The sequence below is a fragment of the Aplidium turbinatum genome, chromosome 2 (genome assembly GCF_918807975.1).
Source record: "Aplidium turbinatum chromosome 2, kaAplTurb1.1, whole genome shotgun sequence".
In the NCBI taxonomy this organism is placed as follows: domain Eukaryota; kingdom Metazoa; phylum Chordata; class Ascidiacea; order Aplousobranchia; family Polyclinidae; genus Aplidium; species Aplidium turbinatum.
This window is the reverse complement of record NC_137473.1, coordinates 23586526-23613994: the sequence shown is the minus strand read 5'-3', so window position 1 is coordinate 23613994 and position 27469 is coordinate 23586526. Positions and strand designations below refer to the sequence as shown.

The following is a 27469-nucleotide window of genomic DNA, read 5'->3' as shown; positions in this document are numbered from 1 at the left end:
GTCGCCTACTTTGGCCGTCGCCCACTTGGCTCGTCGCCCACTTGGTCCGTCGCCCACTTGGTCCGTCGCCCACTTGACTCGTCGCCCACCTAGTCCGTCGCCCACTTGTCTAGTCGCCCACCTGGTCTCGCCCAAGTGGGTATTGCCCACTTTGTCTCGCCCAGTTGTCGTGTACCGTATAAAAACGACAATATTGCCAGCCGATGTAAATTAGCACTTCGGATTAACACTTCGTTAAAATAAACATTGGGAATTGCAAACAAGACTTACAGCGATGGTGATCGCAGCTGGATATATTCAATACAACAGTAGTGACTATGATGCGCTGACCTAATTCTGCGTCACTCTTTGATACTACATATTTTCGACATTTAATCCACAATCATTCTATTGCAAAATTAAATAATTGGCTAGAAGAAACCGTCGGCCAAGTTTGACCGCCGACGGAGGAGGTAGCACAGCCGACTTGGCCGACGGAGGAGGTAGCACAGGCGGTCATTTAAGCACTACTTAGCGGCGATGGCCGCCGGCTGCTTTAAGGCTTGCAACGTAGCCTATCCTAGTCATCAAAGTTTTTTTTTCTTGATTTCAACGTTTAGCGACGTTAAAACGATAGGCCACACATTTGGTTAGCCTTTTCATTCTGTTATTACAATGTAAAAATGAACTGTTAGGCTAACTGGGTTCTTGGAACAAAGTTTTGCTGGTAGAGATAACTAGGCTTTGGTACCCGATAAGTTCCTTTCAATCCAAGCTGTAGGCCACACATTTGTTGATCCAAACTAATCATTTTAACTATTCAAAAGTAGCTACTAACTTATAGATATAAACATGATTTTTTTTGTAACATTTTCTTTTTTTTTATTTTCCCTTCACATCTTAAATTTTTTGAAGGTGTTGCGACTGTGCCAAATTTCTTTCAACTCAATAACTTACTTCGGTCACAAGCACGTTTTAACAATCGCATTTTGGCGCTTCTACCTTAAAAACAACTGAACGGACATGACGAATTCAAGCACGTTTTACCGTTCGTGTTTTGTCGCTTCCACTTTTGCTACGTTGACGTGTATTGTTTTTGATATGATGGTCAGAAATAAAAACAACTGAACTGACATGACGAATTTTAATTTAATAGTTCAAACATTGTATTTTTATTCTTTTCTGCACGTTCAGCGACGTTAAAACGATGTGAAAACAGTTACGCTACGGTACCCGATAATTCCCTTTCAAAAATAAAATTTCAAAAACTCGCCAAATAGGACACTCGCCGAATAGGGAACTCGTCGAATCGGACTAGCCGAATCGAACTAGCCGAATCGGATTAGCCGAATCGGACTCGCCGAAACGGGCCATTCCGTTCACACGATATAAACCACTCGAAACAAACAAATTTTATTTTGAATTTCCACAAAGAAACACAAGCATCTGAAAGTGTTCAATGTTCATCTGACATTTTGCTGCGTTTTGGTTTTGATATGTCTTTGCCCATTGAAAACATTCTTTCAACTGCAGCGCTGGAAATTGGTATTGGCGTGTTGTAGCGAAAAAGGACATTAAAAAGTATGCGTTGACTCTAGGCTATGCGCTAAAAAAACGCAAAAACCTTACGGCGTAGCCTCAAGCGACAACTATCCAAAAAAATGTGGCAGTAAGCGATAGCGTAAACAAATAGTCTACGGTGTAGAATATGCGGCAATTTTGTGTCTAGAGTTTTAAATTGCTAATTATGTTTATGCTGTTATTCATTACAACTCTGAAACCTGGAATATCTCAACAAAAATAAGTAAAAAAATTAATGCTTAATGAGATGTGGTGCTTTCGTAGGCTAGAATTTTTGGAAAGCAGCACAAAGACACACTCATCTGAAACAATTTAATGACAAGGTGGACAAAATCATTTATACAACATATAATATAATAGGAATACTTGGTCTGATTCAGTGGCATAGTTTTTCAGTTTGGCGTATTCAATTTTTTTTCATTAACCCTTTCACGGTGGCAATAAAGCACATACTGGATTGCGAGATCAGAACTCATCGCTGAGTCGAGAGCCATGTTTTGACTCGTTTTTTGCACTAACAAAACCTTTCAGACTTAACAGTTGTTGCGGGTAACCCCACAATGAATTGTGAATGCATGTTTGTACACTATTCGATTGACCTGCCATTGTTAATGTAAGCTACCAGCAATCAGCATAGCCTATAACCTTGCATGAAGTTTTCAGAAATTTACTCTTATTACTTGATAAGACTTCTTTCATCCAAGGAAGCTTACACATCACGTCTTTTCAGTATGTTTTTTTGTTATTGTTTCAAAAAGTAGCACTTGTTAAAACATGATTTTTAATAAATTCATCATTTGTGAATCACAAGATCAAAACAAACTTTAGAGTGTGTCGCAAGGAAAAAAAATTGAGAACCACTACCCTAATGAGTCCAAAATAGAATTTTGACAGTTTGCTATAAATCGCTTTGATGTGTATTGATGTTTATCATACAATTTATGAACAGAAGAATACCAGTACACTAATAATTGTATCTGCAAGTAATTGTTCTTCTCAAGAATGCTCTGAATGTTTGGAGTTCAGCTAAATACAGCTATGGATGAGTTTCGACGAAAGGCTTTCTCTGAAGGTTTGAAAACTACATTAAATTGTTATCAGCTGGCTAGTGTGGATAGTTTGAGTGGGCCAAGTGGAAACCCTGCGATAGCGGCACAATTGTGGTTTCAGGTGAGCACATACTTTTGCTTCACATGTGCCGTTGCTTCTGTGTGGATGTTTTTCTTTTTATTCTCGACGATGCGTTTTGCATTCCAAAACTAAAGGATGCAATATGCATTTTAATAGTTTCTCTATCGTGGGTACGGTAATCTTTGCACAAATGCTTGTTTTTTTGGATACTGCCATAGGCGTCGATTTTTTCTTAGAAAAGAGGAATTCTGGGTGGGCGAGAGTTTTCAAACAGATTGCATGGAATGTGTATGCTCGCAAATTCGCAATAGTTAGTCTTTCTCACAAAGACTGCGTTTAGCGTCGCTGCAGCAATTAAGCTTTAATAGGTTTGATGTCTGCTTTCTTGCAATCTTATGAGCGTTGCTAAACTAAACAAACTTATTTTATGTTTTCCTTTGCGACCTAAAAAGCGCGTGACTCGTGACATGTTATCTTTAAAGTGGCGCCTTCGGATTTGCCGCAAAATGTTCGGACAGGTGACTACAGTAACAAGTACCATCATGGTTAAGACGCAACCACTGGAATTCGGAAAAAAGCTTCCTTTGCAACACACGACCTTCCCGAGCCGGAAGCTGATCCAGCAGCATGCTAACGTCAAATGGAGCAGGTAGAGATCCATGGCTCATGCTGTCTTTTACAACTACCGGTGCATTGCTATATATTGACTTCACCACTGTCCATCCTTGAAGCACTGCTTTCTTCATCAATGTCATCTCTACGTTCATTCACGCTGGACGTGGCTTCTTCAGCGTTATCATCTCGACGCCTTTTGGAAGCTGGTTTTAAGAATGCGCGAATAGATGTTGACTTTGCTTCATGTTTAACTTTTCAATAATGAAATGACAACATCGCGCGGTGCCCCAACTTATACCGAGCAACAAGTTTGTGAGGAAAGATTTGTAAAAAGCGATTGTTTCAATATTATACGTCTTTAGTTTGTATCGGTTATTTTATTGTCATGTTCATTATGATGTCATATTCATATTCCCTTACGCTGACCTGGAATTGAAGTTTGATTGTGACGTAACGAAAGTGAGACCATTCGGAGAAAAGGTCAATCGTGGCTTTCTCTCACCAGGAATTGCCAGCGGGTGGCAGTTGCCGTAGCAACAACAATGCAGTGTTTACCGCCTTTTTTTCAACGCAGCGTTGTTACAAAATTGCTTTGTTCTGTCAGATACATAGCGAGAGACATAGCGTAAAACAAGAAGTTGCGCTGCAATTGGTTGAATAATTCAGCGTTTAACAAAAACGGAAATAATTGTCACAAACACTTCATAAGTGTCATGAAAACAGGGTGGGCGAAACATATTTTGCCCACCCTCGTTTCATGGCAGGGTGGGCGCCGCCCACCCTGCCCACCCTGTTTCGACGCCTATGGATACTGCCATAGTGCTGCATGATTGTATCTTACAAGAACACGAATGGCAGTTTTGAATTGTTTTGTACAATGCATGTTAATTATTAATGTTACACTGAAGACAAACTTCATTATATGATAAATTCATTTCTGGCTGATTCAAGTGAGTAGTGGTAAAATACTCCTAAAATAAGTTGTACATCTCAGTGCCATTTTAAAAATCATTTTGTGCTATGTGTTCTTTGTGTGAACATTTTTCTTTGTTGCCACTCCAAGGGTGGAGGAGTTCTTCCTTTTACTACCGGCTTTGAGTAGTGTCAGTGCCTACGGCTAGATGTTTGGGCAGGTGTCAAGCAGCCTCTGAAGTGATTCAGTTTGAGCAGACCATGCACACCATTTTGGTGAAGTTGCAGATGGTGTAGTCATCCCTGGGTGTGGTCTGCAGTATTTTCCTTCTTGTCGCATTCACAGGACGTTGATGGAGCCATCCCCCATTTTTGCATGTATGAGCACGATAGTTCGACGCCAGTATACAAGCGGTTGAGCCTCACCCAAGTCTTTTTTGGCAACAGCATTCCGGTTAGGTGCGTGTTAGAGTCAGAGGTGAAGCTTTGAATTCTTGAGGATTTCTTCTACTACTCCATTTTTTGTTCGTCCTGGTAGCGCACTAATAACTTGGTTGTCAACGGAGACAAAAAATGACATCATGTAGTATTTAAACAGACCCTGGCTCATTGATAAATATTATATTTTCATTCAGGAGAACAAAGAGTTTCCCCCGATACCTTCTCCTCCTCTTGTGCAAATCCCTTTGCTTGTTCCCAATGACACTTCAACCCAGAGATCTGAGGCGCTTATTAGAGGAGAACGGATATTTTGTTTTGTGGTTGGTGGAGAGAAAAGACTTTGCCTGGCCCAGGTTTGATAATTTATTTTTCAATTCATTTGTGCAGCAAATTTTTAACACGCCAATCAAACCAGCTTTTTCAACGCTTACAAATTGGGGTCTGCTACTATTCGGCTAGTCCGATTCGGCTAGTCCGATTCGGCTATTACCCTATTCGGCTACAGCCCGATTCGGCTAGTCCGATTTGGCTAGTCCGATTGGGCTAGTTCCCTATTTGGATACAGTCTTTATCAGTTAGGTATTCGGTAATTTTTTGAAAATCCAACGATAATCCTTCTGTAATCAAACAAAATCCTTCTGTAAATCTAACAACGTCTTCTGTATAATTAGAGAATTTTGTATTTTATTCCACAATAGGCTATCGTTTCTTTTGCATTCTTGCATTTTATCCAGTGTTTACCTTTGAGTGCCTTCCCAGACGGCAAAATCAGTCATTTTTACATTGATTTAACGTCTGCAGCCGTTAAATCATTGTAAAAATTGCGGATTTTACTGTCTGGGTGAGCCGTGTGATACATTAAAGCCTTCGGTTGCGTCATAATGAATTGCGTGTAGTTACCACCCCTTGACGGAGGAGCAAGACTACGCGCGCCGGTATGTAAAAGAGAATAGCGGAGAAAAAAGTGGGAAGCGAGGTAAAGTTGTTTACCATAGAAATGCTTGTCACAAAGCAATAACGAAATTCTGGAAAACCTTTTCGAATGCGTTGATTAATGATTTTAATTGGGAAAGAAAGCCAGAAGTAGACATTTTTTTATTCACGTTAAAGTGAAACCACTCTACGTTGGACTAAAGTTCAAAGTAATTATCATTCTATCAAGTTGCCTTGCAAAGCGGAAGATCAAAGCTCGCAAAACCGGTCGTAAAGTTGATTTTGCCCAAAAATTAGGTCGTTGAAATCAATGCTTAATTACTCGTAACTTTCACGTGATATAGGCCTAATTTTTTTTGTAGTCAGAGTGTAAAGATGGAGGTTTGATATTATCGAATTGAATCGCCGGTTACTACTTCCCGCCGGTTAAATCTCTAAATTGATAGACCGTGCATTATCGTAAAAACTGTCCGTCCGCGCATTTGCCACTTTGACTGTATATGATAATATATGACTTTGTTTTAGAGCATCAAATTTATGCTATCTCCGTAATTAATAACTTGTATGTAAGTTTTTACATGTATTTTGAACATAGGCGCCTAAGCCGTGGGGACCTGGCCCCCACGCATATTTCTGCGGGGGGGCAACTTTTTATGCTGTATTGATACATAAAACAATAGATGAACTAGCGATCGGCAGCAGGAAAACATTCTTTGAATGCAAATCGCAACAGCTTCGCAATAAATAATCACTAGAACGAGTAGCGATGCTACATTCCCACACCAGACAACAAAATCTGTCATTTTTACATTGATTTAACGTCTGCAGACGTTGAATCAATGTAAATATGATTGATTTTGCTGCCTGGGACATAGCAAAAATCTACCATTTTGTGTCGATTCAATGTCATCAGATGTTGAATGCACCCAAAAAAAAACATAATTTGCTACGTAGACGGAGCGTGCGTTTAGCTTTATGAGCTTGCAAACAGACTTGATGTCGCTTTCGAAAGTCGAAACCTCTGCACTTCAGTGAATTGCGCGGTGCCCAGTGAATCGCTCGCTGTGAAAATGAACTTGAAGTCTCGGCCCGAGGAAACCACTAACCAACGCAACAAGGGCTGGTACAAACCGCATTGCGCACACGCCGCATAATCAACGCAGTAACGGACTCACGCAAACTGAATGGCGCACACACGACCGTTGCCATAGAATCCCGATCAAAGGCGGAATATGCGCATCTTCTGTTTCATCTGCAACGCGAAAACGGGCGTTTTACAGCGGTCAGTCATAAGTTGCGATATTGTAGTGAAAAGGGAGCAATGTCAAGTCGAAAACTTAATCAAACGTCTCTCCGTAACTATTTTTCAAGGGCTGCTTACGGATGTCAGCAACTTTTAAATTTATTCAAGGTGACGTGCTGCTGAATTGATGTAAAGATTGTAAACATGAATGATTATATTTTCCACAGGACACAGGTATATTTTCAAGCGTTATGATCAAGTTAGTATTTGCATTCCATTTTCAAAACATTGTCATTCCATTTACAGTGTACCTTTTAGTAAACCTTTTCGTCTCTTGTTTCATGCTAATAAATCTAGTTCGTTGCTAAACTTTATGTTGTGCTTAGCTTAAAGAGTCGCAGTCCATCAACCGCTAGCTAACGCAGACGCATGTCATGTGTTTGCTTAACCGAAGTGGTCGAGTTTTGTTTATAATAATTAACGGTAGGTCGAACGTAGCGATAACTCCGAGTGTGGCAATAAAAGCAATCCTAGTGTGACGGCATAATTACGTCATCCATCTGCGTGACATTTGCTGAATTTACGTTGCTGCTGATGAAACACGCTTTCGCCCCCACGGCCAAAAAGATAGTTAGGCGCCTATGATTTTGAACAATAACACACTCGAACAACTAATAAAACACTTCTGTTTGTCTCATTAACCTGTATTGTTAATCATGAAAAATGTTGTTTTGATGTAAAACACATATTTTGAACGAACCCAGACAACAAAAATGACGGATTTTGCCGTCTGGGAAGGCACTCAAAGGTAAACACTGGATAAAATGCAAGAATGCAAAAGAAACGATAGCCTATTGTGGAATAAAATACAAAATTCTCTAAATAAACAGAAGGCATCATTGGATTTACAGAAGGATTTTGTTGGATTACAGAAGGATTATCGTTGGATTTTCAAAAAATTGCCGAATAGGGAACTAACTGATAAAGACTGTAGCCAAATAGGGAACTAGCCAAATCGGACTAGCCGAATCGGGCTGTTAGCCGAATAGGGTAATAGCCGAATCGGACTAGCCGAAACGGGCCATTCCGTACAAATAGTAGCTTCACATAAAAGTAAAGTATTTCATATTTGCATCTGAGCGCTAAAAGTATGTTCCTGGCAATGTCTAGTGTAAAAGATTGTGGAGAAAAAGTAGCCCCTCGAATCAAATCAATGCAAGATAAGATAGGACTTAAATGCTCTTTTGAATTGAACATGTCACTCAAACTAGGTTGTTATGATCTACATATGTGAAACAAAAAAGGTAGTGGCAGCTACAATAAGCGATATACTAGTTACGCCAATAAACGGAAAAAGATAGCAACACCTTGAATCATGTCTGTAACCAGCACCGCTGCAAAAACAGAAAACAAGCAAAAAATAAAATTAAAAAGACATTTCTTTAATTTAGTGCAGCGGGTTAGCATAACAATTGTGCAAATTATGATTAAAGCATAAAATTTTCACCAGTGTTAGTATATACCATAAGGGTCATTTTAAGATCGGAAGGTAAGTCAGATTTGACCTCTGATGACCTTGAGAGGTAGGGTGGGCCAAAATTGGGCGTTTTTCAAATTTATCTTTTAATCGCTTCAATAAATTGGTAAATGTTGCCATTTTCTATATGGTTAACAATGGCAAAAAATTGTTTTGAATAAAAAAGTTTTTAGGGTCCCGCAAATGCCCCAAAGTGCTTCAATTTTGTTAAATTTCGCATAAAAACGATCTAAAACGCCAATTATACCATCGAAATTATCGCCAATCGTTTTTATACTTGACAAATATGTGGAGCAACTTGATACATAACATTAGGGATGGGCAAAATAGAATAATTAGCTATTCTAGAATATTCTAGAATACTGAAACCGAATATAGAATACAGATATCTATTCTAGAATAATTGACGATTTTTACCATCGACACATTTTAATGATTTTTATGACTTTACAAAAACAATGAACATCACAAAAATTGCTTATCGCAGTGTAACAGATTTAGGCTTTCTAAATTTTCACCAGTCAAACGAGATCTCAACTTTGTGGCAGTTAAACCTGCACTTGAAAAACATCTCTCTGAAGAAGCAGATGTAGCAGGTACACAAAAATATTTTGAAACTAACTGATAGAAACAAGAAAATTGGTTTTTGTTTTGCTTTCCATGTAGTGGATGCTTTCAACAACGTGAGATAGGTATCTATTTCTGAAACAGGGGAAGCCAAATTTGCTGATTCATTTTCACTACTGCAAGTAGCATCTTCAATCCCACAGCTCAACAAGTCGTCCATGTCACTGTACTGGCATACCGGTAGTACAGGCCCGTAGCCAGCCGGGGGCTCGCCCCCCTAAAAAATTTGTCCCCCTGGCAAAATCCCAACATTCTCGAGCAACAGCTACAATTATAATGATTTTGCCCATTTAAATTTTTTTGCCCCCCCCCCTAAAAAAAGTTGCCCCCCCCTTGCTCTGCGGTAGAAAAAAAGTTGCCCCCCCCCTCTTGCTCTGCGGTAGTACAGTAAAAGCTAAGACAAAGCCAACTACCCGTACGTAGTTCTGCGGGGAGGGTCGCTAATGCGCACACCCTGTGGTCGACGTTGCCTTGCATTTTTTTTTGAGTGGGAGCTCACGATGTTGGGTGGCTCAGCGAAGGCAAGGACCCTTGTATTCTACCAGAAACAACTTAGGTTTGTGGTACCGAAATAAAGAAAAATCCTGAAAGCGGATTAAGCTGTTTCGTGCCACACTTCCGCAAGACTGTGAGGACTACAAAGCGCTTGACAAGAAAGATCTCTTTAATGCGAACAATGAAACTCGTGCGTTTTTCCGACGCCGCATCGCACTGAATCGATAAACAATTCTACTTTCGCTGCAGCGAATTCGTTGCGATCAAACGGACTAGTACGAAGTAGATCGTTAAAGCGGTTTCAATTATCCGATTTCATATGCATTTTGAAACCGGTTAGACTCTACAACCGGTTATTCTATATTCGGTATTCTATTTTGCCCATCCCTACATAACATGTAAAAATAAATTGATTAACATAGCTCAAATACTTAGTGAGATATTCATGTTTAAAGTTTTGAAAATTTCAACCACATGGTGGCGCTATATTTTATATTTCCTTTAATAACTAGTGACACACTGAAGCCACTGACACATACAAGGTATCAATGGAAAGGTAATTAGCACGGCTAAGCGATTGAGTATTTAACTTGGTCATGATAATGTTTGATGACGTCATTATGACGTAATATATTGGAAATTGAGTTCATATAAACGATTCATTTGCCTTTTACAGTATGTCGAATTCTTAAAGTATCTACAACTTTTAATTAGTGATATTTTCTTCCCAGTTTAAAGTAAAACTTTCTTTTGAATGCAGGTAATCGGAAAAATACAGGTAATCGGAAAAATAAGCAGGTAATCGGAAAAATACAAAGGAAATCATGGTCCTACAAAGCCAAAAATAAAAAGCAGCTACAAGCAATATATAAAGTGATTGATGCAGTTAGAAAATTCCAGCGATCTGCAGCTGCTGCATCTGAACGAGTAACCAAAAAAACTTTGGCTGATTTCTTGACTTATAGTGTTGTGCATTAGTATCAATTACTGTCTGTATAAGTGTATAATTACAAATCACGTACTTCCGATTACCTGCATCCAAAAGAAAAATTTACTTTAAACTGGGAAGAAAATATCACTAATTAAAAGTTGTACTTTAAGAATTTGATATACTGTAAAAGGCAAATGAATCGTTCATATGAACTCAATTTCCAATATATTACGTCACAATGACATCATCAAACATTATCATGACCAAGTTAAATACACAATCGCTTAGCCGTGCTAATTACCTTTCCATTGATACCTTGTATGTGTCTGTGGCTTCAGTGTGTCACTAGTTATTAAAGGAAATATAAAACTATAGCGCCACCATGTGGTTGAAATTTTCAAAACTTTAAACATGAATATCTCACTAAGTATTTGAGCTATGTTAATCAATTTATTTTTACATGTTATGTATCAAGTTGCTCCACATATTTGTCAAGTATAAGAACGATTGGCGATAATTTCGATGGTATAATTGGCGCTATAGGTCGTTTTTTTTGCAAAATTTAACAAAATTGAGGCACTTTGAGGCGTTTGCGGGACCCTAAAAACTTTTTTATTCAAAACAATTTTTTGCCATTGTTAACCATATAGAAAATGGCAACTTTTACCAATTTATTGAAGCGATTGAAAGATAAATTTGAAAAACGCCCAATTTTGGCCCACTCTACCTCTCAAGGTCATCAGAGGTCAAATCTGACTTACCTCCCGATCTTAAAATGACCCTTATGGTATATACTAACACTGGTAAAAATTTCATGCTTTAATCATAATTTGCACAATTGTTATGATTATGAGAGGTTATCAGCTGTACTAATTCTACTGTCTATCAATGTTATTTTCACCATAATAAACTAGCGACATCTTGAGGGCAGTAACTCATTCAAGAAATTACTTATGCCCGTATTACTTCATCAGTTGCAGCCTCATCAGTTCATCAAGACTGGGAAATTACGAAGCTTTCTAATAACATTTTCGGTAGTACTTGATATGCAGTGTGAACGACATCCTGTCACGGCCGACCTGTCACAAGGAAATCTCACCACAGAGTACATCTCAGATCTCACCACTAGACGATTTGACGCGAATTCCTTACTAATCCGATTAACGTTTCCTTATCGCCTGTGGCTTGTTTGACTCGAACCTTGGATATCTGTTGATCGATTTTAGAAAATAGCTACAGAGTAGTCTTAAAACTTCTAATAACTTCTAACTCCAATATAGGTTGATTGCTGAATGCTGATGTGTATAATCAAAAAGATAAGCCGTCTTTGCTAATAGAAACTATTGTATCAAATAGTTTTATACTGTAGTGATCTTTTTACTTCCAAGTTAGAAAATGCAAGATAATTTTCGGTACGGTAACATCATTTCGATGTAAAAATGAGAACGTCGTCTGCCAGTAAAAAGTTTTGCATGCCTGGTAGTGGTATAGACTTGCGGTAATAGAAGTTTTCCGACTCGTTCCCAGACCATTGTGACGCAAGAAGCCACACGACTCGTTCGGTGTAAGTTAATCAGTTATGCGGCGTATTGATCAGCTACACGGCGCTTTACTCTTCAAGCGCAGGTCGTTGGTCTGATGAAAGCCTTTCAGAGTGCCTTGGCTGAAATTTTAAAAAGCCTTCTAAACCGTAGCTATAGTTCTCAAATGGCGAAGAATTATCAAGATAAAGTGATTTAGCATGACGATCGTCACTAAAACTGGTGTGTCCGCCGTGAGACTTAATTTGTCCGCCGAGATAGCTGCTCAGACCGGACACGTTTGTCAACAACAAAAAAATTTCTGCCTTCAACAAAAATGAATTTCGAGGCCTGCCTGTTCCCTGATATGCATGTCGAGCGTTACGTGATATTATATTATTATTTTATTTATTGAGTTATAACGTTTTTCGTTCTATGTTTATAACTGATATCATTGTTTTCGCGGTGGCCGGTCGATTGGTCGAAAGACATTTGGTCGACAGTCAATTGGTCGACAGACATTTGGTCGACAGGACGTTTGGTCGACAGACAATTGGTCGACAGACATTTTGGTCGACAGGACATTTGGTCGACAAGACATTTGGTCGACAAGACATTTGGTCGACAGACATTTGGTCGACAAGACATTTGGTCGACAGACATTTCGTCGACAAGACATTTGGTCGACAGGACATTTGGGTTAGAGTTAGGGTTAGGTTAAGGTTAGGGTTAGGATTAGGGTTAGGGTTAGGTTAGGGTTAGTTAACCCTAAAATGAATCGTTCTTTTGACCAAATGTCCTGTCGACCAAATGTCTTGTCGACCAAATGTCTGTCGACGAAACGTCCTGTCGACCAAATGTCTGTCGACCAAATGTCCTGTCGACCAAATGTCTGTCGACCAAATGTCCTGTCGACCAAATGTCTTGTCGACCAATGGTCTGTCGACCAAACGTCCTGTCGACCAAATGTCTGTCGACCAAATGACTGTCGACCAAATGTCTTTCGACCAATTGACCGGGTACCGTTTTCGCTTGGCTTTATGAAAGAGGAGATTTGTTTCATCCCCTTTTCGCATCATTCATCAATTATAATATGTAAATGAAAGACGATTGAGAGAGTCTTAAAATATTTCAATGACTGTGCTCCGAAAGATAGTGCAATTCGCTACTACCACAGCGGACCCGCAGAATCAGGCTAACAACATTATCATGATGCTAAAAGCGAAACTCAACCTATCGCACAGTTTTTCTTTGGTATAAGCTAGTTGGCAGAACAAAAGTTTCCTCCGTACGTTGTTCAAGTTTGTTTGACCTAAATCGAGTTGAGATTGCACAGTGTTTTTTTCATTCACGTTTGCACATTTTGTTTGTAATTTTTTGATTTTTTGTGTTTACCAACCAATGTTATTTTGAAGATCCTCACAACAGTCCTTCGTGACTTCAGCATGCCCGAGATCAACAAAGCGTGCTCAGAGCTTCACATCTACTGCAGCCGGTGCTCCCCCGACCAGATCGCAATTTTAAAAATGTTGGACATTCTCCCCTTCAACACAACGCAGTGTGGCCTGATCACGAGGTCAGATGCTGAGCGGCTGGTATCCTTGCTGCATATGGAATATAATCCTTGCACTGAAAGTGAAGTTCTTAACGTGAGTGCAGTTATACATTCGGCTGTGTAAAAAAATTACATTATGCTGCTTTAGTTGCTCTGTTGGTGTCGCAATCCAGTTCGGCATTTGTAACCACATTTTGATTTAACTTCTCAAGGCAAAATATCACTTATTTTTTTATAAGGTAATAACGAACCCAAGTAAGGAAATGTGTTGTTTTTCGAAACATAACGTCTAAAAGTAGTGAAACAATGTAGAGAGCATCAGGGTTGTCGGTATTTTACCCGACCCAAAAAAGCCCACTTAAAAAAAAAACATTAAAAACCCAGAACATCATATTTGTCCAACTTTTATCAGAAAATTGAAAAAATGAACCAAAGTAGGCTACTACAAGGTACTTGAAACAAAGTTCAAGTTAGGACTTAAGGATGTGGTTGTGAAGGAAATTTCCAAGGATAAATTGAAAACACAGTGGATATTTCTGTACACAAAAATCAGGCACTTCATAGGTAAAAAGTAGTATTTGAGGTGAAATAAGCATGAATCTACCTTTTTTGCATCTTTTTTAAATAAAACCCAAAAAACCCGGGTTTTTCTCAACCCTGGAGAGCATGGCCACAGGAACAACTCGACGATGTCTTACTTTGGCAATTCAACATTTGGAGACGTGATCTGTTTTGAGATCTGTGATATACATGTTGAATGAGTGCTTTTGTTTCAGCAACTTGGATCTAAAAAATCTAAAAAAATACCAGTTTACCATGAGTGTTTTGGAAAAGGATTCGGATACTTCTATTCTGATCTCTACGTAGCTCCAGATGCTGCTTGCATTGCTTGTGAGGATTGCCGGATCACTTTATCTCCGCCAAGATTTATCACGCATTCCCACCAGTGAGTATGGAGAAGCCTGGTTTTCAGTTGGGAAATGTTGCAAATTGCTAAGGAATTGAGTACTTGCTAACTAAAGTATATTGCTTGATTTTATAGTTCTCGTATGACTCTTTCTCAGTTTTTTTACATGTTTAAGTAGGCCTCTTTATACATAGCCTGATATCTGAGGTTTCCTATCGATGCGCATATACAAATTTTATTTAACTTTTTCACAGCGGACTTGAGAAGCGAACTTGTCACTGGGGATTTGATTCGAACAACTGGAGGAGTTACATACTTCTTTCTGATGATACGAATCCATCGCAACGCGTAGTGCTCAAGAGGCAGCTGGACATTTTAAAAGCAAAATTTGATAGTCCAAAGTCGATGATGGAGCTGAACAAGTCTTCGCCTTCTTTAAAGCGAAGATCTGTAAGTTTCCGTTGTGTGAAATTCATGTTACAGGCCTTATTTTTTATTACAGTTACTTCAAAAATTCAGAGTAACCTGAACGAGGGTTTTGTATCCGAGATGATGCACCATTGTGTTGTTTTTGTGAATCCAAGTTAAACTTCAAATTAGCAGCACTACCTTATTTTCGCCAGTCATTGGTGGGTGGCTAGTTTTAGTCACTAATTTTATCCCGACGAAAATACCGAATGTTTGCGCGAAAATTTGTGAATATAGTTTGTGCCGCTGTGCGATATTCACAACAGTGGAAGCCGAGTAGAAATTTTTCCATCTCAATGAATAATCGCTAATATTTGAACTTCGATCATCTGAGAAGTATTTTTCAAATGAAATCTTAGATCAAGGTATTGAAAAGTATTCATGAATAAATTGGATCAATTTGAAATTAGCAAGCACGTCAGCAACGTTCTAAGAACGTGATTATTTCAACAATTTCATGAAAAGTTGTCTAGTTAAGTTGTAAAGCTAGAAATCAAACAAAGCAAACATTCGTCATAAAAACAACGTTTTTAGTTAATGAACTTCCTTTTTTCTATACATTGAAAAACATCTATTTCATCAAATCTTTGTTCTTATGTTCTCAATTCATTCATAGCTTGTCACGCCAGTGTCGGAGCCAGGTAAGAGCATTGTTTGTGATGTTTTTGAGGTCGTTGTCATCACATGAAGGGCTAAGGGGGCAGTTGGTGAGGATGTGCTTCATGGTCTGATTGTCGAGGCCGCAATCACACGTTGGGTCAGGAGTCATCTTCCATCGGAAAAGATTGCTTTTATTTCTCCCGACTCCGCAGCGGGCTCTGTTTAGGCAGCACCACTCTCTTCTCTCAAGGGTGGGAGTTTGTTGTAGACTTTCGGAAGGACTTGGGATGGCAGGATGTTGTGTCCTATCGGGCTCAGAGGTCCACATTTCTAGTCGTGCAGCTGTCGCGCTTGTGTGTTCCAATGGGCCGACTTTGATGAAGCTTTTGCGTGACTTGAGTCTTGCTGGAATAAGTTTGTGTTCATAGAGAGGGTGGCGTTGGTCGGATATTTGTTTTACTCTTTCCTTTTTTGTAGCGACTTCTCTTCGGATATGAGGTGGAGCTATAGTTGCTAAGTTATAGAGGTCGGAGATTGGTGTTGGACGGAGTGTGCCAGTTATGATTCTACATGCTTGGTTTAATTCGGAGTCAATTACTTTGGTGTGGCTTGACCTAGCCCATACTGGAGCGCAGTATTCAGCGGTCGAATAACAGAGAGCCAGTGCTGTTTGCTTCAGTGTGTGTTCATCTGCTCCCCAGTTTGAGTTTCCCAGCTTTTGCAAAAGGTTATTGCGAGCAGATAATTTTTTCTTAAGCTTCAGTAGGTGTGTCTTATAGGATAGGGTCCTGTCCAGTGTTATGCCAAGGTATACAGGAAAGGGGGTATATTGTAAAGCAGTGTTTTCCCAATTGATGGTAAGTTTTTGGCTAGCCTTATGATTGTTCAAGTGAAAGCATGTTACTTGGGTTTTGGAAGGGTTTGCATTTAGACTCCAGTACTTGTAATATGTGGAATACTCGGAGAGTGCTCCTGTTAAGGTTTTTTCTATCACCGAGAAGTTTTTTGATTGGGTAGCTAGGCAGAGGTCGTCGGCATAAATGAAACGACGTACGTTGGGGGGTTTTGGTTGATCATTGGTGTATATTTTAAATAAGATAGGTGTAAGAACAGAGCCTTGCGGCAGGCCATTACGTTGGGTTCTCCAGCGGCTTTTTCGACCATTCATCTCAACAAAAAATCGTCTATTTGTAAGAAGTGATTGAATAGCTTGGTTGATTGTGGGGTTCTTGATGACTTGATCCAGTTTAAGAAGCAAGGCCCTATGGTTGATGGTATCATAAGCGGCAGATAGGTCTACGAAGACGGTTCCAGTGGCGAGTTTCTGTTCGAATCCATCCTCTATATATTGAGTTAGGTTTAATACTTGACCGCAACAAGAGCGCCCTGGTCGAAAACCTGCCTGGTCATGTGTAAGTTGGTCATCTACTTGCGTTGAAATCCTATTTAGTATAAGGCGTTCGTATACTTTCATGAGGATGCATAAAAGTGATATTGGTCTATAGTTCTTTGGGGAAGAGGGATCTTTTTGGGGTTTCAAAAGAGCTACTACCTTTGCTTTTCTCCAGATCTTTGGGATTGTTGCACCGGCCAGACAATTGTTGAAGAATTTTAAGAGCCAGGATTTAGCTTTCGTACCGAAATGGAGGATCTGTTCAATAGTAATTCCATCTAGGCCTGTTGCTTTACCACTTTTCAAATGTTTGAAGGCTACCTGAAGGTCTGCTGGTGTGAAAAATTGATCGTTGGTTTCCCTTTCTAGTAAAGTATCGTTTTTGTACCTGGTGGGTTTGTGGTATCGGTGCTTGGCTTTGGTCTTTCCATTAAGGAGCAGTTGGTGGACGACTTGGTTTGGTGTGACTGCTGCGAGGTTATTTTGCAGTTGGTTATCAGAATTTAATTTTTTTATGGTAGCCCATGCTTTCTTGCTATTGTGGCGAAGGTCAGTTGACTCTATCATTTTTCTCCAGCACGTTTTTCTTTCTTCATCGAGTTTGTTGAGGACTGTTTCGCCAAGGTTCTGAGCTTCTTGGCTGAAAGGATCCTGGTTGTATTGGTTCAGGTATTCTTCATACACTTCTTTGCTTTCAGTTGTGAGACCAGGTATGTATTCTTTGCGGCTTCCTCTTGGTATGGTCTGCTTTGAAACCTTCCAAACCAGTTTTTGAAAAACAGCGTATGATTGGGGTGTGGGGGGTATATTGTCGATTTCTGCGTCTAGTACTTGTGTAAAGTTGTCCCAGTTAGCTTTGCGGAAATTAAACCGTGGCAGTGGTTTGGAGATTCCGGGCTGAATTACTGGGTTTATGTTGATGCATACTGGGAGGTGTTGGGACTTGGGTATGGGTTCGAGGATTGTTCTTTTAAAGGAGTTGATGTATCTTAAAGGATGTTGATGTATGTTCTCAATGATTGGTAATTTTGTACTATTGAGTCAATTGTCTCTATGATAAGACATGTGACTGCGTCATTGTGTTGTAATTGTTTTCTCATTTCTAGAAAACATTTTATTACGTTCTTCAAATTGGAAATGACGCAGCATACTTTTTATATATATTCCTTTTAAAAACTTTAAGAATTTCATGACAAATTCTCGAATGTCGTTCGGAGGTTCAGTGACTGATCACGTCACAAAACAAGTGTCGTTTCTAAGACGCCAATAAGTTTTTTTTTTTTTTATCTAAACGTTTTATGATTGAAGAATGAACGTATGTTGGCTGTTCTTCAGCAAGTGAACCTTCACAAACTTCAGTTTTAAAGCATTTAGTTTAGTGTCGTTATTTCTGCGCTCGACGCATACTTTGAATCGAATAGCACCAGCACATTGCAAGGGATGAACAAAGGCCTTTGACCATCTTGAAAATGAATTGTCCTCTTGTTGAGAGCTCATAACTGGAAAGATATGGTAACACATCAATTTTACAGTATATATAAGTGAAACAGCATAATTTGCGTCGTCATAGTTTCGTTGCGTCCCAAAGTACTAACATAGTTCTTGGCCGCATAAAACTCTTGTTTGATTTCGTTGTTGTTGAATGTGATGCTGGTCATCACCTATCCTAAGTCCGATGAGATATCGCTTTTCCTTTATCGACAGCAACTTTATCGTATTTTATTTATATAATAAAATCGCCGTAACATCAGCTTTATAAAACAAAGCTAAACACAAAGTAAGTACTAAGGTCTTTACAACCCTTACAACATAACTCGTTCTGACTGAACTGAAAAAAGTCCTTGATAAACGTTCCAAAAGAAAGGGCTTCACGAATCACGCCAGAAGCCAACACTTCGACCGCGCACCGAGTAACGTAAAATTAATTGAACACAACCTATCAGAAAAGAGTATCACAATTTTAACACAACAAATCTCATGGTCAGTTCCTGTTCAAAGTTTTGTCTAGCTACTGCTTTACCGAAGATTCGTACCATTCCAGACTGGAACCCAATCACGACGCGATTGAGGTAATCCCCCCTTCTTTTAGTGTCACAAAATGAACTCATAGCCAAGATCGAAGTTTGACAATGAAAGGAGCTTTTCACTTGTCTAAATATCTTATCGTTTCGTCATAATAGGAATGCCCTCAAGGTAACTTTAGAATAAATTTCAACAGCCATTTTCATAGTTGTTACTTGCCATCAAGTGATATTGGATGTATGTCAGAAAGGTGGATTTGGAATCCGTAGCCAGCCAGGTATGACGGAGACATCACTGGTCCACTCGAGTGACTCCTGTTCCTGCCGAAAATATTGTTGGTGTTTTGCCTCAAAGTTCTACGTGTCTTTCTCACCGCTGTAAAATTGTATTGACCATCTGTGTGTTTCTATTGTTCAAAAAAGTAGGAAGAGAAAAATGAAATTGATAACCAAGGGCAAGGTTTTACCTTGCTATGCAGGTTTACCACTTAACCATAAGGTTGTTTCAATTGATTTTTAAACTTAAAATACTATCTCAAGATCTTAAGATACTATTTGTAGACATGAACGCATCTGTGTTTAAACTACTTGTGAAACAGCTTTCTGTTGTAAACGCTTACAGTACGATGCTCATCAGTTAAACATCCTTTGTGCACGGTTAGGTGGGTCTAAACTCTAAACGTTAAACCAATGTCGTTCGGCATGGTCTTTGTTTTTGTCGGTTGTTTTCCATGGCGTTATTTGAATTGTTAAATTATATTGATTGGGATGAGACGAACCCACATGGCCTGCGATCGCTATCGTGGTTGAGTGTTGAAAACTAGCCCTCTTTCCCTGATGTCACGTGATGTTTGTGGTAATAATGTGTGTTCACTTTGCGTTGATTTTAGTTTAATTAAATTAGGTTTTGCATGTTTCATTTGATGGCAGCCACTGCCCATAACTTGGTCATATTGTCACTGCGTTACTTCGATACAATTTCATCATCTTTTCGACCAGTTCAACTTCTGAGTTATTTGTTAAGGATATCACGATGTAACGAGTGAATCGCGTGCGTCATTCGCGTTGGCTTGCTGCACTCGATACATTTTCAGCTAGAGTTGGTGCAAAGGCTAGTTTGTACGTTATTACAATGTCTTAAAAGGTAATTAGTCCTAGACATAGCTATTCAAGCTTGAATGCCTTTTCACTTTTGGTACATTGCTTTCTGGCAGAACTTTTATTTCTAGTTTCCATATGTCTTTCGTTCGATATCATGTGTTCCGTGTTCTCGTACGTAAATAAAACACAAGAACGATTTTGATCGAACATCGTTCTAACTCCTCACGCCATAATGATGACGACACCTCGGAAATGTTGTAAGCGTGTGCTTGGAATATGCGATTGTTTCCAGTAGTCAGTGAACATGTGATAATATATGCTCGTGATAAAATTATATAAAATGTTTATAGAACTGTATTTTTTCTGAAGATTTTGAACCAGACAACTACGGGATTAGTACAATTTCCGCTTACCAAGAATGATCGACCAATAAAGTTCCCTTAAATATCCCCAAATAAAGTTTGTTTCGAAAAAAAAAATTAAAATCTTTTGGTGAATAGTATACCAATATTTCAAAGTATTGCATTGACTAACAAATGAATCGATAGAAATAGCAAAGATTATTTTATTATTTTTCGATGTCAAAGTTCTTATTTGAAATGTTTATTGAATTCAATAAATATGAAGTTTCAAAGCGCTTACATGAAAGATGACTGGACAACACTTTCACTCTGCGCTAATGAGGGCGTCATCAAGCTTGAATTTGACTTACACAATGACATGATTGCGATTTCAAAGAACTTCATAGTAAAGCGGATGTTTGACGCAATCAGTTGGAGATAATCACCATGTCTCCCGATTTATTGCTTATTCTTGCGTAAGCGGAAGCAACAGTCCTTATGATGCGTTGTTCACTCCATTAGATTTATAGCAATATTTGCGTTGTTGAGTTGGATAGCGCCTAGAAATGATTAATATCATCGATGTAAATCAGCCTTTTAAAAAAGAATACTTTTTATCGTTGGTTTTTATTGTTTATGTTCTTCCTTGCCTTCCCATCCACTTACAGTATTGTTCGAATTAATTGAAACTGTCAAGAAAACAGGCTGAATTTGTGTATATTTGGTTTATTGTGATAATTTAACAGATGTGTATAGTTTAATACTTAATGTGGCCTCCACCTTTTTTCAATATTGCACGAACACGGTTTGGCATGGATTCGATTAGATTTTTGTAGTTTTCTGCAATTTTTGGGTCCCGAAACCACACCTGAGTGATGGCCTCCATGAGCTTCCTTATGGTGGTGCAGTTCTTTTTGCGTAGTCGTGCCTTGATTATGCTCCAAAAATTTTTGATAGGATTTAAATCCGGAGAATTGCCAGGCCAATCTAACACAGTAATCTTGCTTTTATTTAAAAAGTTAGTGTTTTTTTAGAAGAATGACATGGTGCAAGGTCTTGCTGAAAAATACCCCCAACCACCTTCTGGAAATGCTCTTTGCAGGTCTGGGATAGGCTAACTTTTATTTGTGATCACATCGATATATTGTTCAGAATTCATCATTCCTTTCACTGGAAACAGTGATCCAACACCACTGTGGCTAAAAGTTACCCAGAACATCTTTTTGGGGGATGTTTTACACATTGATTGAAATGCTAGGGCTTCAAGGTCTCTCCAACATTCCTTCTCACAAACCTCGCATGATGCCATTCTTCTGAAAAAACCACTAATTTTTTGAATAAAAACAAGATTACTGTGTTAGATTGGCCTGGCAATTCTCCGGATTTAAATTCTGTCGAAAATTTGTGGAGCATAATCAAGGCACGACTACGCAAGAAGGACTGCACCACCATAAGGAAGCTCATGGAGGCCATCATTCAGGTGTGGTTTCGGGACCCAAAAATTGCAGAAAACTGCAAAAGTATACACATCTGTTAAGTTATCACAACAAACCAAATATATATACACAAATTCAGCCTGTTTTCTTGACAGTTTCAATTAATTCGAACAATACTGTAATCTAAATCTTCAACAACCGGGTGTAAGCCTGGATACGACAAACAAAACATTGTTTATGTATGTGTTTTTATTGTTTTATACTATATCTGAAAGTTGCTCTTTGAGCATTTCAGTAAATTTTAAAGTGCTAATGTATTTTCAATTTTATTTTCAAATTGCAAAGCACAGTCTTGGCATGAAATTTGTGTTGCAACGTGGTAAATCAATCCAATGGTTGAAATCATCTGCTTCTATTCAAATCGTGGCTTGACAAACTTTGTTTACTTCTTTCTATCAAAACTTCATTTGACTTCCCAGTCATTCTTGCGATTGTCGAAAAGTGTTGTGACGTCATAATAGGAAGGAAGCTTTGGGTGAAACGAGTTGGAGACTTAAGAGTGTTGATCAGTTTTTCGAGCTTGTCCAAAATATAAAAACAAATGAGCGGTTTGTTGTTGAAAAACGTTTGATTTGCTGTATGGGTATTGGGTAGGCCTTTCGCAGAAACGCAGTGTGCGCAGCAAGCACGTAAGCTAGTGTTTTTGTCCGCAACTTGAAAAAAATAAAGTGCAATTCTTGTCCTCATCCCCCACTGTTGAACTATGACCTAGTTCGAGTTTTTAATTATTTCTAACTGGTGGAAGCAACCATAAACTTTGATCCTCAAAAACTTATTTCTCGGTTTTGTTGACCAGTTTATTCGCTGACCACCCAGCGGCGGGGGGTCTGGAGGGTCTCCCCCAGAAAATTTTGAAAAATTACTTTGAATTTGGTGCATTCTGAGAGCATTTTCAACAAAAATGTGGGTACGAATATTCCTGTAAAATGGTGCTGTCTGGTAGCATAGCAAAAGGATAAGATCATGTTTTCTTCGGCATTTTTTGGAAATAAAGCTAAGTCTCTGTGTTTTCTTGTTGCTAATTCCTGGCTGAGATGTTTGAATGTTTGGTATTGGCAAAACTCGCTCTTTTAATGCAATTTTGTTTAAAACTAGGCAATTTTTTATTAGACTGAAAGCATCATTCTCAATATCGTGATGTCCCCCCCTTGGCTACGCCACTGCAATGCATAATAACTCTTTTGATCTCAAATCAATTAGGTCATCTTTACTGAGATTGTCATCGCTAATGTTGTTCAAGTCAAAAAGAAAAGGATTTCGAATCCATGTTTCAACTTTGTTCGGCAGGTGTTCTAAATTAAAATAACGTTGAAATAAGATTTGCAAGGTTTCAAGTGTGCGCAAAATTTTTCTCTCATAGAGATCAAAAGAGTACATTCTCTTTGAGTTTCATCTATCAAGATAAGATTTTCTAACATTGGAAAGTTAGCGTAATTACCTGCTTCTAATCTGTGTTTCCAAACCGGCAACAATTGGCAAAAAACGCTTTCAGTTTTTGATCTGCATCAATTATTGTCACACCTGGTCCTTGAGTGCCACGATTAACATTGTTAATATGACCGAAAATATCGGCTAAGTAGGCCATGCCGTATAGAAAACTTTTACTCTCGAACAGTTTTGAGAGAGGACTTCCTTTTGCTTTCAGAAGAGTTGATACCTCATTTTTTAGCTGCTGCAGTCGTTTTAAAACTTCTCAAGGTAACCAACGTAGTCTACCTCAGAATGATACAAAAGTATTCCGTTATCTGACCTTACTTCTTGACAGAGCGCTTTAAAAGTACAGTGGTTTACAGCTCTGCTTTTGATGAAATTAACGACTTTCACGCAATTCGTCAGAATTTCTTTGAGACTTGCTAGTAAAGTTTTTGCTGCTAAGGCGTACCACGTGCAACAAGCAATGAGCAACAACCACGCGAGGAGCTTCGTTTTTTACTAAAGCAGCAAATCCGGATTTGTTCGAGCATAGCTGGTGCTCCATCCGTGCATATAGAACAAAGTTTTTTTCTTCCAAAATTCATCAAGGTAATCACGGACCCCCAAATGCTTTCTCACGGACCCCCAAGGGGTCCGCGAACCCCAGGTTGGGAACCACTAAAATACAGACATACTACTTCTGTTCAAATAAACTTTGATCAATCAATTCTGGATTCAGTTTTTAAAGGTTTTACAAACGTTGCAAGTGAAATAAATTTTTAGCGATTAAATGCAATTATCATTTCACCAAACAGTTCAGTTCAGTTGTTTTTATTTCTGACCATCACAGTAAAAACAATACACGTCAACATAGCAAAGGTCGAGAAAATGGTAAAAGCGACAAAACGCGGACGTTAAAAAAGTTCGCCAGCGTGACAAAGAATGCAAAAACATTTGTATTTAAAAGCAGATTAAGGAGAAAGGTTATAACTCTAACAATTTCTAAATATTAAATAATAAAATATTAAAGCTACAGAAGTAAAGTAGTTTCAATGAAACGAATTTTAGCACAAATATTAATGTAAAAAAGATCTGGCGGCACTGCTTCTAAAAATACAGTGAAGCTACCAGTCAACTTATATTTTTATGAACAATGTGATGACAAAAATTACTAATTTGCTCTACTGACGCAGGGACGAGAACTGACGCAGGGACGAGACTCAAACTACTAGACTAGGCCATTGGGCCGGTTGCCATTATTACTTGTGTGGCATTTAGATAATGTTAGTTTGTGCGGAACCTGTCACTCAGCTATACAACATCTCTGAAGTAGCCCACACACAGTATTGCAAATACGGATATAAGACGACTATGGCCAAACTAGTGTTGTTAAGATGTTTCCCTAACTTTATTACAACGCAAACCCTAATCCCAGCAGCTGCTTTAAACTTTGATGATTTCTTTCCTGCAACACTGTATTTGTTAGTTATTAGTAGATCAATTTGTGTGAAAGTCGGGATATTATCACCACCATACGAATTGCAAAACTACTCATTGTTTGTTGCAGCGCGATTTGTGTTACGATCAGTTGCTGATTGGCTTATTTCGATCACGTGATTCATGCTTTTCCGCTCGGCAACCACACATTGTTTTCTTGTGCTTGTGCAAGCTTGAACATACGGTAACGTTGAGAGAATGCAGCGATGGTCTGATGTTCAGATGCTGATAAATTTTTGCTTACTTCAAAAAAACTGGCGAGCTTGATTGCCAAGGTTTGAGTAAACATGCAAGAATCATTCCAAGTACATATCGCAGCCCGTCCTGCAAGCAATCAACATTCCTTACCATGGCTCATGCATGGCTTGATGACTGTTTAAAAAAATCAGTTCAATTCATTTTGTTTTTATTTCTGACCATCAAAGCGAAAACAATACATGCTAACGTCGCAATTATCTGGGAAAAGGTAGAAGCGACAAACCGTGGTCGCAACGCATTATGAATCTTTATAAAAGTTTAAGATGAATAAGAAATGGTCATGCCTCGTTGCAGCAAACATTTATAGCTATTAGCTATGTTCAATTACAGAATTACTCATTCTCTGACCTTTCCAATAATTACCTTTAAAATTTTATTGTATTTTCTTTTTCTTATACTACATTTATTTGTATCTTAGCAACCACATAACAACTTTAGCCTTTTTTCTCAACTAAACTAATGTATTTTCTGAATTGAACTAATGAAACTTTTACTGCACCTTACTGTTATAAAGTTGTACTGAAGAAGATTCAACATCCGAAATCGTAATATGCTACATGATAATTTGATGTCGTTTGGACTTTGCTGTGCGTTTACCTTAAACATCCTTTGGATTCGTAATTGCTCATCAACCCATCGATTTTGGTGGATTTAATGATGATGAAACGTCATGTTTCGATTTTGAGCTCACAACGAAATGATATTACTTATATAACTTATCGCTTTAGAACCAGAGAAAAAGAGTTTAGTGTTGAAACGCAATTTCATTTCTAAACAGTCTCGACGTAGGTTTTTTCAAACTGTTCTAGTTTGTGGTTAAAAAAGCAAAATATGAAAGCAATCTAGATCACCTGTGGTTTATGAGAAGACGTTTTACGTTGTCTTTGACCGGTCTTCTTTTGGTGGAAAATCCATATGAAGCGTTACACTCGCACTGTGGTATCTATCTACGACAACAATAACATACAGTACAGCGTTGTTAGGCCCCGACTAGGGATGATTATAAACAATTTTTTTAGTCGTCGTTTTTTTTAATCGTTTTTTTTACATTTTTTGTTATTTATTTGTTTTTTCTCCTATTTCCAATTGTTTCATGCCGGAGCCTACATTTTTTCAAGTAACAACTCTTTTCATTTATCATAACAAGGAACTGCAAAAGAAAGTGTTGAGTTATAAAGCTCTGTTAAACAACTTATTACAATTTAGTTTGCTGTAGTTTTGACTAAGTTCTGCAAGTCAGAATTGTGGTCGCATGCTCAGCAAATGGTACCAGTGAACCACCCAATTTCAAGTAGGCTACTACCAATGATGAGAATGAGGACTGTTCGGTCCCAGTGGTGACCATGTTAACAGTCAACCTCCTTTGCTGCTTATGTTAATTTCTTTTAATAGTTCGTTTATTTTCTTTATTTCCGTCATTTCTTTCATTGCATACATAATTTACATATAATATATTATGATGAGTATGGAGTATTATGATGTTCTTCAAAGTCTAATTGGTGAATCTACAGCAATTTAAATTTAATAAACTTGAATTTTCCAATTTTAGTGTGGCACGCTATACTTTTTTGATTATATTACACTGGTCTACACAAAATTTCAGGTTTGGGTTTTGACAACTCATTTTAGCTAATTTTGGGGTGCTGAATCCGAAAATGAACTCAGATTTTCTCTATCACATCACGTTTTTGAGATATGAAATATCCCTAATTTTTGAAAAAAATCAATTTTTACCCCCCTTCTGTTGTCAAAACAAGGAATTCTGATGCAATAAACACTGTTTTATCTGCAATAATCTAGCTTTAATTAGCAAACAAGCATTCTATATTATATTCACACAAATTTGCGTTGTCTTTATTAAAATTTCATGCCTTGGAATAAAAAATAGGCATGCAAAAGAGCAACCATAATAACATCAAACGCTACATTATGCTGACGAACATGTCGATAGGACAGTGACAAGGTATTATCTGAATTATAGCCTACAGTTCACACAATATGCACACAGACATTCCAATGGAGTGCAGAAATTCTGAAGACACACACAGAAATAGCAAAGTGCCAAAATAAAGATTGACTCAAAGGGACTTGGGCAGGGCGAGTTCAGAAACAGTCAAAAAAAGAGCTTTCATAAAATATGAATTCTTCACTTATAAGCTTAAAAATGCTCTTTTGAGGGACTTTCTTTTATGAGCAGCATCTGGAATTTCTCTTTTAAAACTCCAGCAATAGTTGGCCATCATATGACAATCCCACCGACCTTGATAACGTTCCTCCATAATTTTAATATCCTGGTGGAAACGTTCACCTTGTTCTTCATTAACTTTCCCAAGGTTTTCTGGAAACTCATCCGCATGGCTCTTCAAATAGTGAACTTTGATGCTCATCCTGTATCCCAAATCTTCAAAACTAAGCAGTAGCTCCCTTAAGAGATCTTTATAATTTTCTGCTTTTCTGTTTCCCAAAAAATTTCT

The 27469-nt window shown here is 38.4% G+C and overlaps 1 protein-coding gene across 2 annotated transcripts in view; it reads left to right on the top strand.

The window, feature by feature from the left end:
• Window positions 1-2572: 2572 nt before the first annotated feature.
• LOC145765055 (uncharacterized) overlaps window positions 2573-27469 on the top strand; it is a 41639-nt gene continuing 16742 nt past the window's right edge. For both annotated transcript variants that reach the window (XM_082576796.1, XM_082576795.1), the window contains exons 1-5: window positions 2573-2730; window positions 4854-5012; window positions 13361-13594; window positions 14277-14446; window positions 14662-14857. In XM_082576796.1, the coding sequence (XP_082432922.1) occupies window positions 2599-2730; window positions 4854-5012; window positions 13361-13594; window positions 14277-14446; window positions 14662-14857 (891 nt within the window). In that variant the 5' untranslated portion in view covers window positions 2573-2598. The remainder of the gene's footprint in view (window positions 2731-4853; window positions 5013-13360; window positions 13595-14276; window positions 14447-14661; window positions 14858-27469) is intronic.